A 12,962-nucleotide genomic window follows, 5' to 3' on the forward strand; every position below is an offset into this window, starting at 1 on the left:
TATTCACTCTCCAAAGTTAGAAATATATCTACGCTTGTCCTCATATAACCTTAACAATAAATAATAATAATAATAATAATAATAATAATAATAATAATAATAATAATTTATTTACACCCCACCCATCTAGCTAGGTTTCCCCAGCCACACATAGATGCTTTGCATGCAGATGGCTTCAGGGTCAATTCATGTCATCACTACTTGTGATCAGCTAACAGGTGATATGATATATCTCTACTGGAGACCCTGGAAAGTAGGTGCCAGGCAATACTGGGCAAGACAGACACTAAGTCTGGTTTTGGTATAAAGTGGCTTCCTGTGCTGAACTATCTGAAGTTACAAAATCCTGGATTGGCCCCAATTATATTTTTCAAAATCTCAGAAACCATGTTAGTTACAATTCATTGTGCAATTTACCAGTTGCCATTTTGTTCACCCCAATGGGGTAGTCATTTTTGGTCACATGGGAATATGAGCAGCTCTGCTGAATCAGACTAAGCATCTATCCAATTCAGTGTTCTGCTTCCAGCAATGGCCAATCATCCAGGATACCTACAAGCAAGGCAGAATGTGGATAGCCTTCTTTGTTTGTCTCTACTTCTGGAAACTGTTAGAGGTTCTGAAGTTCCATCATGGCAAATACTACCACAATAAGAGCTGTTAGAATTGCAAGGGAGCATTTCGTTCAGTTTAGTAGCTTAATCATTTACTTACTCATCATCAGGGGTGAGTTGAACAGGCTCATTCGTGAACTGGGAGTCAAAGTTGTCCAGACCAAATTCTCCACATATGTTTGGTTTAAAGGGAGGAACCACTTGCTTTTGCTCCATCTAGGAATAAGTTCACATAGCATTTAAGTGTTGCTGTTGGATAATTATACAGAGTGCATTAAGGATAATTCACATTTCTCTTAGGAGGACAAACTATGGGTTATAGTGTTTGTAAGCTTTTATTCCACACAATGATCCTATTGCTTTGGAGGCTCTGTATTGCAGAGTATAATGGGTAGACCGCTTTTGGCCCCCTTGTGGTTATGCTACAGGGTGTCACGGGGAACTATTTTATCCCCCAGTGCTACATGAAGCCACAAGGAACTGTTATCAGGAGTTTGGGGCCAAGGTGCCACCAGTACACTGTCGAAACTCACCTAAAATTCTCCATTTATTACACTGGAATCAGGATAACACCTGGACTGGTGCCAGTTTGGCAAATCTGCAGGCAGGTGGTTCCCATGGCAGAAAACTAAACCTGGATGGGGTTGCATTCCCTATGAACGAGCAGGTTACACAGTCCAGGGTGCTTCTATACCTAGCTCTGTCTCTGGAAGCCCAGACTGCCTCAGTACCTAGAAGCCCTTTTTACCAGCTGTGCCTGATACAACAGCTACAACCATTCCTGGACCAGCTTAATTTGACCACAGTAGTTCAGGCACTGGTGACTTCAAGATAAAATTACTGCAATGCACTCTATCTGGGGCTTCCCTTGCTCTTGATTTGAAAACTGCAGCTAGTACAGAATACTGCAGCATGGTTGCTGACAGAAGCGAGACCCTGCCAACTTATAAACATGTCTGCTTAGAGATTTTCATTGGTTACAGGATCAGGTTCAAGGTACTGTTCCTGGTATATAAAGCTCTTAACAAGCCTGGGACCAGTTTATCTGCAGGATGGCCTTACCCAATATGTGCCCACTCAACTGCTTCGATCTGCCAAAGTGACACTGTTAACAAGTGCCACACAATAATAATCCCATACTTCTAAGAAATTTTTGTGTGGCATCACCTACACTTAAGTAGTAGGTGACATCAAACAGACATATTTGCGATATTCTTTTCAGCATCTGCTTAAATTATTTTTGTTTAGGCAAATCTATCCAGACATATACATGCTGACATGTTTTAATCTCTTTTTAGCTTACTCCTTTTTAATTGTTTTTTACTTTTTTAATGAAAATTTTAATATTTATTGTTAACCACCTAGAGATTTTGTTACAATCAAGCAGTATATAAGTTTTGTTAAATCTTTAAAACCCCTTGCTCTGAACATAATCCTCAAACTTCTGAGTAGTAGTATGGTAAAAGGGAACTGAGCTCCTGAAGTACTAAAATGACTACTGCACTGCATAGTCCATGCTCACTTTGCGTACTTGAAAGGACATTGCTCATGCCCCAAAAAGATTAATTATCTGCTTATAATATAAAATCTATGGGGAAAACTCAATGTTTTTTGGCAACTTTTCACTGACAATGGCAGAGGCTCTCTCATCCAGGCAAGATTTCAGATATTCACTGTGCATAGTACTATTTAAAAGCAATATTTATACTGTCCACTTACCAGGTCCCAATCAACGTTACGAAAAAAAGGGTGTCCCTGAATATCTGCAAACCCTGTTTGAGGATGACAACCTAGCCGTTCTTTTGGATCCTAGGTAAAGAAAACATGTAACATGAAGGTCAAATTAAGCTTAATAAGACTATTGTAACTGGGCCAGTAAACAGGCACAGATTGTAAATATAAATGAGTTTCAGTACACAAATTGTTAAAGTGCTCATATTACATTCATTCCCAAATATGTATTTTGATATTTTTATACTAATTTTCTCTTGCCAGTTTTAAACCTGTAACATGTATATTTAAGAACCAAAGTTCAACCCAAATATGGCACGAGCTTTTACCTTGTTAAGAAAGCTTTTTAGAACACTTGCTGCCTTCACAGAAAGGGATCGTGGGATACGGATTTGCTTCTCTAGAATAACTAGAAGAAATAATTAATAACATTTTAATTTCATGAATTTTCTGTTTTAAAATTCTAAAGGTGTGTTTTGGAACTGATGTACAACGGAAAACTCAATCTGTATAAAAGGTTGAACTAAATTAAAGGCTGTTTTTTTATGCTAAATAGTAGTATTCTTTTCGACCATGGGATATAAATTTCACCTCTTTTGTGCTTTAAATACATAGAATAATTTTAAAAGATATGTAGGTTTCCTTTTCTGGTATAGGAACTTGACTGCACCCTCCTTTATTTTAAAAGTTAAGATCTAGCCACAGAAGTAAACTTTCAGGTCTCTAAAGACAATGGAAAATCAGCCCAATACACTGCTGTCCTTTAGCTAATTTTGCACTATGTTTGTTCAGAAAGCACAAATCTACTTGGGAATCAGGCATTCGTCAGGAGATAAACCTTGCCTCATTGTACATTTCACAGAATCAACTGCTTGAACAAACTAAAAATTGTGCTTTTGAATTACTTACCTTGGAAAAGATAGTCTTCTGTATTTTGATCAGGATTATCAGAGCTTCCAACAATATCAAATGGTGATCTGCCTGCCATCATTTCAAACATCAGGACACCTAAAGCCCACCAGTCCACACTAAATCCTGTGATTTAAAACAAGGCAAAACACTACTTTAAAAGGATTTGGTATAATCAGCATGTTTATCTGGCAAAGCCTTTAAAGATGTGGTGGAAAGTAATAGATATGGCAGGAAGAAGAGCAGTGGTTAGACTACACAATCGAGGATTTCAAGGTAAATCTAGGTGGATAAGAAATTCCAGGCTTTCAAAGACATCCTTATGATCGCTATGGCCTAGTTCTCCCAAAGAGGTAGTAAGCCAATTCCCCAAGTGGTTGCAGGTGGGCTCCACAGCTTGGGATGGCACCTTCCATCGGCTCAGGCAGGGAGGGTCTAATCTACTGACCAATTCACCTGGCGGGAGGGCAATCCCACTGATCAAACTGGCCTACCTCTTGCTGTGGCCAGTCTGGTGTTGCCAAGCTCCCTAAGAACTTAGCCTGCTTCATCTTTCTTTTTAAAAACCTCACACTTTCCCCATTTTTCTTGCTTATTATCTTTTTTTCTTTTCTCTGCACCCCACTGTACTCCTTCTACTTCCTTGCTTTCTTGCCAGACCTCTGGCCCCCACATCCTCTGCACAGGGCGGGGAAATATTTAAGAGGGCTGCAGGATAAGCAGTGCTGTGAGGGAGCTCAAACATGTTCCCACATTCTAAGAAATCAAACTGATGAAGCAGAACTGGTCACTGTCAATTTATTTTGCATTTGGATCAAGTGCTAGGTTTAATTGCACAATCATTTTGAGTACAAGAGGGGTTCAGTGCCAGGGGGAAACTGTGGTGGACATTTGGTTTGTGTGGTAACTACTCATGCTCTCCAGGTTTGGTATTTATACATGTAATATTTACCATAATCTTCTCCACGCAAGATCTCAGGAGCAATGTAGTTAGGAGTGCCACAGAATGTGCTTGTTGTGTCTCCAGGCCTTAATCCTTCCTTTTAAAACGGAAACAAAGGGGAATGAAAATCGTACACAAATATTTATTCTGCTTCCCATCATAATAGCAAGTCAGTTGTTTTAACTGCACAACACCTAATTTAACAGGCAAGAGCAAACATACGAGCTCTTTTTCATACATGCGCCACACTTCCATTATAAAAATTTTAATTGATAAGAAATACATTGGAAAACAAAAAGAAACAACTCCTAGCTTGATCTATAGCATAGATCACGACTACTTTATAATATGATTGTGGGACAGCCAGAAAGTATAAAACAATACAGCTACATAAGAACAGGAATCATTCCCAAAATAGAATTATAAACAAGTCTTTTGCACTCAATGAGAGGTGTAAGCTTGCTTTTGCAGGGTAATCTTATTCATATTAGATCTAATTTGAGACAAAAGTCTCTCTTCTGATCTTTCATATTTGTCAGAATTGTTCACAATAATATGTCATGGAGAACTGTAGAATAGTGAATGCTCTTGAAGAAGAGTTGTTTCTGGTACTATATCCAAAAAGAGTCCAGTGGCATACTCCTGTATTTCATTATACTACACTGAAAAGTTTAAACGTTTCTTTGATTGTTCTTGAATCTTCCTGCCACAATTGCCATCCTCTCCTGCCAAACCAGTGTGGAGCGCCACACTCTTTGAGAACCACTGCACTAGATCGAGATAAAAGTAGCGCTCTTTCTAAAAACTGAAGATGTTCTGGGCTGCTAGCTAAAGTCCATGAAAAATCATTTTACTGAATTAGCAGAAAATCTAGTTAGCACAATTCCAAACTACTTGAGGCTCTCACTGGTGGCCAGAGGTGGCAGAATTTTTTAACAATCTACTCAAATCCCCCTGAAAATCTGGATTGAAGGACTGTGAGACCACCCCTGAACAGTGTGGGGGAAGTCATGTTTGGGGCTGCAGGGGATAGAGGAAAACAGCAATAACTGAAGCTTGTGTGCTTATGGGAGGACAGCATGGCAGCCCAACCTAGCAGCATAGACTTACTACTGCTTCTAAACAACTTGAAAAAATGAGTCAAGAGAAACCATGACAGCTGCAGTCCATGGATATTCCTCTTCTCTCCAGTTATTTGGTAATTTGATTGCATCATTGTACATATTTTAATGAAGCCAACCTAATCAAAAACTACAGCACATTCTAGGGAGGAAAATCATGTTAGGAAAATCAAGACTTCAAGATGTTTGGAGATTTTGCCTCTTACCTTGCACATGCCATAGTCAGTCAGTTTGATATGCCCCTCAGAATCTAGCAACACATTATCGAGTTTCAAATCCCTATAAATTATTCCTCGTTCATGAAGGTAGTTTAATGCTAAACTGATTTCTGCCGAGTAAAACCTAAAATGAAATTGAAGTGCCTTATTTTATTCTTAAGCTTCCATAGCTAGATCCAACAACACCAGCAGTGTATATCAAACGTTATGAAACTGGGTGTCCCTTCTAAGCTTATTAGTCATCTCAGGCCTCCCTGAAATCTATAAGTTAGAGTGTTACATCCTCTGTGGAAGAGCTATTTCTACCTTTCATCATTAGGCATTCGAGTTTTAGATCTTTGAGAAAGGTGGAATATATTAAGTATAATTAGTAGTGACCTGACCCTTCCACCCTTCAGTTGAACCCCAGTAATTCCAAGCACTGATGCATATGAACACAACTAACCTTTTTGTGTCTTATTTCTGCTGAGTGGCAAAAAAAAAGTTAAATGTCTAAAAATCCGTCTCTTGGCAGTTTTAAAAGGCTTTTTGAAGTAGGAGCCAATTATGTCTGCCAGAAGAGATCAAACTGTGGTGCCTGAGAAATTCAAGAACAACAGCTAAGACGAGTGAGAAAGTAAATCTAGAAATTGAAGGTATAAACAAGTAAAGAACATACAACTTTTATTCACCTCTCTCAGCTGTGCTGGCAAAGAATGAGCACAGGAGAAAGTAGGTGGTACTTAACTAAGTTTTACTCAGAGTAAACCCACTGAAATGATTATGACTACGCTAGCTCCATTAATTTCAATAGGTCTCCTTTGAGCAAAACATAGTGGAATACGAGCCAGTGCCACATAAAATGACTGTGGCACCCATTTCAGAGTTCTAGGGTACTTTGCAAATGAAATTAGATTCATTTGGGAGCATCTCTGAAAGAGAAGATAAGAACCACCAAATGCAACTCTTTCATTTCAATAATTAGGCTGACCAAAACAATAATTAAAATTGGGAGGCAAAAGGAGATGTTCCATGTAATTAGACACCTTTGGGTTTTCCCTCAATCCATAACAATGTGCAAAAGTCATGGCAGGAACACATACCTTGCATGCTCTTCCGGCAATTTCCTTTGGCGCTGCATATGAAACATGAGGTCCCCTCCGTTTACATATTCTATAACAAAAAATAGTCTGGAACACAGAAGTAAATTCTATAATGGCTTGATTCTTACATACTTTTATTATTATGGTCCACCTTGTCACCTACACAAACTTAACAACTGAAGTGCTTTCAGAGCGTTCCCCCTCTCCTCTTTGGTTAGTCCATCTTAAACATCAATAAAACATGCCTATCTATTCTCCCTTTGCAGGTATTTTCAACATGAACACAGCCCTATACCACCCTTCCTCTGCAGATCAATGGGCAGTTTACACTATAAATCTTCTAACATACATCTTATAATCTTATTCCTTTACTGATAGGTAGAGTTGGGAGTACAGCTCCGCTGAATGCTTCAGGACTTGTGTTTTGATTTTCCTTGTACTCCCTTTTCGTCAAACTCTACCCTTCCTCGAAAAGGTTTGCCTGAGGATATATTCTCTAGTGTTTTACCATGGTAAGTAAACAGGCATGTATATTGAAGTATGTGACACAGCAGCACCTAGGCCACTATGAGAAAATGATTCAAGGCTTGTTTATCACCTTCCTCCTTCTTTTCCTATTTTACAACCTTGCACTACCAACTTCTTTAATAAATATATCACACCATGTGTGTCTCCTGTATGCAGCTTTGTTTTCAAGACATTTGATCAACTAAGCCCTCCAGCTGTTTTGGGACTACAACTCCCATTATCCCTAGCTAACAGGACCAGTGGTCAGGGATGATGGGAACTGTAGTCCCAAAACAGCTGGAGGGCCGAGTTTGGGGATGCCTGAACTGAAGTATTATATTCACTTCACCACTCCTCAAAGTATTTTCCTATGCTTAAGCAATTTCTTTATTATACTAATCCATTTTACTTAGGTTTTGAACACTCGATGAAAAAGCAAACAATTGTTTTGGCACCTTCTGGCTTTTCTCCTTATCTGTACTGTGTTCAAACTTTAACGCAGACTATGATCTCTCTGCACACATGGTTCCCATCTTTCCACCTTCATTAACTATAGTTCTCCTACTCCCAATTAGAAACCAGCTCTTCTGCATGCTGTTTTTACATTTCATTCTACTATCCTTTATTCTACGGATAGCTTCATTGTTCAACAACTCTCTTTTGTAAATCATTTTTGCAGCTCAAGATTTCCTTACAGCCATTTTCTCTGATCATAAGGAACCTGTTGTTCAAGTCTTTTTTGATGAAACTGCATAAGTGTTAGTGCTGTATGTTGCTAATTATATCTTAGCGTTGGGGGGGGGGAAATAATGGCATATTATAAAAAGTATCAAGTGAAAGAACCTGCAAAAATCATATTACACAATTACCTGCTTTCTGTCTGGAAACAAGAGTGAAGGCCAACAAGAAAAGGATGATTTGAAGCCTGCTCAAAGACATGTTTCTCTGTCTGAACCCAATCAATATCCTATTATAAAAATACACAGAACAGTTGCTTTTGTAATTGTTTGTAACAGTTGTTTTCGGCTAATATTAATTAACTTGCAACAGATAAGCAGAAATATGATTTCCTGGCTCTTGTAGGCAGACAATGATAATAAGATTCTTAATTATCCTGAAAAAAGTCATACCCATTTCTAAAGTCAAATATTCTGCTCCCATATTCAGCAATTCGTAGGATACAATTGAATTTTGTTTCCAAAATTATACAACAATGCAATTTCAAAACAGGCTTAAACTCCCCATGGTCTTTAAGTTGCTTATGGTGATAGCTTCCTTTAAATGCATTTATGCCATCAATGTCTTTAAGCACAAATAGTTATTTGAGGTTTGCCAATACAGATGTGTATTAAAAGTCTGAGAAATAGTTTAAGAAAACTATCATGTCACAATGCAGAGACACTAACCTTGAGTACCCAAGATTGTCTTTATACATAAACAGGAAGGGCTCTTCCTGAAAGGAGATTTGATCCAACATTTCCATATCTTTTAAATTGCTGACAGAGTTTTAATTAGTGGAAAACCTGATTAACTTGTTAAGAACCAAACTCAGAAGTGCCACTTTGAATACAACCAAACATGATCACAAATTACAGGGGGGTTATCTGACCTCTAATATGCCACCATTCATATAAAACAGAATTTAAAGAACAGTTCATTTAACAGAAATACCACTCACCTCATCATCATTTACTAGTTCCTTTTTCACAACTTTCATTGCATAAATGCGCTCAGTCTTCTTTAACCGAACCAGAAGTACTTTTGCATAACTTCCTCTCCCTATAACTCGAAGTAGATCAAAATCTTGGAGACCCAGACTGGAAGATACTTTACCACTTTCTCTAATACTTGTTGCCTATGGGTAGATGGAAACATTTAAATAGAATTGCCCTGGGTAATACTGTCAGATCTTTGAGAGCTTTTCTGACCTCAAAAATTCTATTAACAATAGGCTAACTGAGCTGCATATGTTGTGTTGGAAGTTACAGGTAAGTTTCTTAATATTCCAGAAATGCACAGATACCTTAGTAAAAAACCAAGACATTAAACAATTAGAATACCTCCTTTTCTTCACCAACATGGTCCAAACTTTCATGACTTGAAGGATGATAAGGAATCACTAAAAGTAAAAAAATGTAAGGATAGTATCAAAATTACAGGCAAATGCAATTCCTTTCTGCAAGTGATTGGAAATTCCTCTTTGCTTTTATGCTTCTAAGATGGTAAATTGGCAAAGTCTGCTAGAACGTTATCCCAAACACGGACATATTATTAAGTCATCTTCTGTACATCCACAGGGAACCACACAGTAAATTACATGAAATTAAATGAGTAGGCATGGCTGTGCCCGTTCCCTGCAGTTAATAGAACACACTTCTAAAGATGCTTTTATATAGAGATCACAAATAAACGATTCATTTAAAGTCAGTGAAGAATACATAGTTTTGCTTCTTGCTCACAGTAGATTTAAAAAACAGAAGATTGTATTCAACACCGCCATTCTGCTCATGCAGCATACTTTTGCCTGCACGATGGAACTTCCTCTCCCTTGAACCCTCAAAATCTGTTCCAGGAAAAGTCCTGCTGTATAAGTGGAACACTACATGTAGTGTTGGATAAAACCCAGAAATAATTATGCAAATAAGCGCTAATTCATTTTTTTTGGGGGGTGTCACATTTGGTCCTTTCAATATAATTACAGAAAGCACTGTTCTTACCTGGTTCCATGTTATCAAGATGCACTGATGAAGGATCCATAGACTCCTACAAAAAGTCAAAGAATAAGATTACAACTTTTCTGTTTTCTACAAGGAGCTATGTCATTGTATCAAATTGCAAAACTGGCAGTCTAAATCTAAGGTTTCAATCCTATGCTCTTGTACATGGGAGTAAATCCCACTAAACAGAGTAGGGCATTCTTCAAAATAATTAATGCACAGACCAGACTGATCTTTGATCAGAAGCCACAAGGTCTGGTGCAAAATTTAAGGGCCTCACAATTTTTGTGTTTCATTAATTGAAACACAAATTCAAAATTCATTCAAAATTATTATTGTTGTTGTTGTTATTTAATAATAATTACCCACACTTCACAGTACGGTCCCAGGCCTGATCACAACAATAAAACCCAGTATCAAAACCAGTTTAAAACAACTTATAATCACAAAAATGAGGTGGGTTCTCAAAATATACACCTCAAGTTCAAAAGCTAGGATCGTTTATTTACCAAAATCAAGCATTATTGAAGTGCCCATATTGGCATCTAAATTCACTTTCACAGAACAGTAAAGCAAACCAGCTGTGTTATATTTTAGTGAGGCAACATCAGACATCAAAACCAGAATCAAAGAAGTGAAAGTCGAATGTGGCATTCAGCTTTTGTGTTCTTCCAGTTGTTCCATCTGTACAAATTTATCAGCTTGTCAAACAGAACCCCCCCCCCATCTCCCCCACCACGCTGGTCTGAAGGTTCTCCAACCCCCAGAGCCTATTTTGGGGGTATGGGGGGAAGCCCCATTGCATGTGGAAGTCTTAGCACATGGCTTACACTAATGGGGCATGTTAGGCTAATCCCACCCCAGGTCCCCATCACAGTCTTAGTAAAATCATTATGTATACTTGTGTATTTATATGCACATTGGAGAAGGTTATAGCTATCAATATCACTTACTTGTGGTAATGCGTGTCGGCCACATTCTATGCTGACCAGTTTGTGACATTTTTTGTGAACAAGGAGTTTACAATTGATGCATTTATATCCCTGGCGTCCCAATCCCCATATCCTATCAGTGCAGATGGCACAATGGGCTCTCTGAAAAACAAACAGGCAAATGACCATTAACTAACAGTATCTAGATAGTCTCAAACTACGACTCGTGCAATAGGGTATCTACTCACAAAATACCACACTGAAAAATCTGATAACCTGTTGCTCTGAAGTTATGGTTAAAGTAATTAGCTCACAAGTGCTCTTTTTGTGTTTTTTTCTGGCTTTCTCATGGTAAAATTATGTTCCCCACTACATACATTTAAAATGCTCAGCTTTGTTAATTTGGTTTTTTTTTTAAAAAAAATTCTCCCCCCTCTTCATTTATTCTCTGGCTTTTTGACTATATATACATTTTTATAACGCAATGATGAGATAACCAATCTGATTAAATGATAATATATATAACAAATTCTGAGCATAAAAAATACCCAATTTTAAGTTTTGTTGAATCTCTGTAAAACAGCACCTCCAATACCCATCTCACTGAGTTGGTTCAAAAGGATACAACTGCCAGTGGTTACCAAAAACCACTGACAAAAATATCAAGTAAGAATAAAAGAGTTTCACTCCTTCTGTTCTCCTTGTGATGAAGGTTATCTAGCAGAGCTACAAAGGCTCATTCAGTCCCATAACCATGTCTGAAGCCAGATTAAAATGGGTCAAGATAATCAGTTTCATCCAAGAGTGCTTGATATGATATGAAGTTGGTTTAATACCCTGGCTTCTTTTGGCAATCACAGTTTCCTGTTTCAGTTAGAATAGGAAAATATTATTTAGAGGCTTCCAGGACTGACTGCTTATGTTGTGAAGGGACAAGTCAAAGGGGCTGCCTGCATCAGAGAAAGGGTGGCTCATCTCCTGGGTTATTAAACAGAAATACGCTTGTCTCAATGTGGTGGTTACTATGTCTGAAGCACTTTGTATGTTATAAAGCACTATGTAAACATTCCTTGGTTGTCAGGATCCTTCATTATCCATGATCACCGGACTCATCTGTAAGGTACACTGTACTAACAAATAAGGGTGCCCAATATTCTGTAGAAGTTGGGCTTTAAACCCAATACTTTGAATCCCAGCATAAACACTCACAAGCAAAGCTTTCTCCCATTTAAAGGACTTAGCACATTTTTAAAGCATCACATTTAGTTGAAAACCACAGGGTGCTCAGAAATAAATAGTCCTACAGATGAAGTTCTATTATATGGAAAACTAAATAAACTCTGATTGGACTTGCAGCTGACAAAGTAAATTTGATCTTTTAAGGCCTATTTCCTAATTATCAGTACGTATATAAAAAGGCATTTAATATCTCAGGAGGACAAAGTCTATTTCGAAAAGGTGATATTTATTAGGAGAGGTTAACTACAAATGAAAGATCAGTCTCAGTAAAGTCTATTAAAACCTACCCTGTTGAATCGCTTGGCTTGGAAAGTGTGACCATTTGCACAATAGAGCTTTCGCCATCGCCGTGCACCTCGACGATAAATAGACTCTAGGGAGAGAAATCAGAAACAATCACACAAAAACTCCAGAGAAGGCTGCTTGCTTTGTCCCTATCAAACTGAGCCCAGTTTCAAGAATTATGCAAGTCAAGCATATGTAAATAGATTACCCAAATATTTAACAATTACTTTGTATTTATAAAGGTTTTTACTCTTGTGTATCACATAATCTCAGTAAGCCTTAAAACTGGCCTTGCAGGTTGGCTAGCGTTTTTATCCCCATGTTATGGATCCTGGGTGTAAGCATAATTGTATGACAGTTACCAGCTTGCCTATCACCATCAGTAACATCACAGATAAAGTGAGATTTAAACTGGAGTTTCTTGGGTCACAGTTTATTTGATTAACCACCATACTGTACTCGTCAGTCATAAAATTGAAAGTTATGTATATTTTTAATTTAGGTAAAATTCAGGGAGACTCGCCTGACACTTTCATTACATATTTTTAGATGGCAGGTGAAAACAGTTCTTAATAACCAGGCCTTTGGCTCATTAACATTCTATGGCCTTTTAAATGTGTTTGTAGAATGAGGTTATTTGTTTTTGTTTTATTATGTATTTTCT

At 37.8% G+C, this 12,962-nt stretch overlaps 1 protein-coding gene across 1 annotated transcript in view; it reads right to left on the minus strand.

The window, feature by feature from the left end:
* Positions 1-12,962, minus strand: part of PRKCI (protein kinase C iota) — a 30,155-nt gene that overhangs the window by 1,886 nt on the left and 15,307 nt on the right. Inside the window, exons 5-17 of the mRNA XM_082224243.1 lie at positions 12,301-12,386; positions 10,796-10,936; positions 9,843-9,888; positions 9,186-9,244; positions 8,804-8,980; positions 7,995-8,092; positions 6,619-6,705; positions 5,525-5,660; positions 4,207-4,294; positions 3,255-3,380; positions 2,675-2,754; positions 2,334-2,423; positions 715-830 (exon numbers count right to left, since the gene is read on the minus strand). Coding sequence (XP_082080369.1) covers positions 715-830; positions 2,334-2,423; positions 2,675-2,754; positions 3,255-3,380; positions 4,207-4,294; positions 5,525-5,660; positions 6,619-6,705; positions 7,995-8,092; positions 8,804-8,980; positions 9,186-9,244; positions 9,843-9,888; positions 10,796-10,936; positions 12,301-12,386 — 1,330 coding nt within the window. The remainder of the gene's footprint in view (positions 1-714; positions 831-2,333; positions 2,424-2,674; positions 2,755-3,254; positions 3,381-4,206; positions 4,295-5,524; positions 5,661-6,618; positions 6,706-7,994; positions 8,093-8,803; positions 8,981-9,185; positions 9,245-9,842; positions 9,889-10,795; positions 10,937-12,300; positions 12,387-12,962) is intronic.

This window comes from Podarcis vaucheri (assembly GCF_965113315.1).
Source record: "Podarcis vaucheri genome assembly, chromosome: 5".
Lineage (NCBI taxonomy): Eukaryota > Metazoa > Chordata > Lepidosauria > Squamata > Lacertidae > Podarcis > Podarcis vaucheri.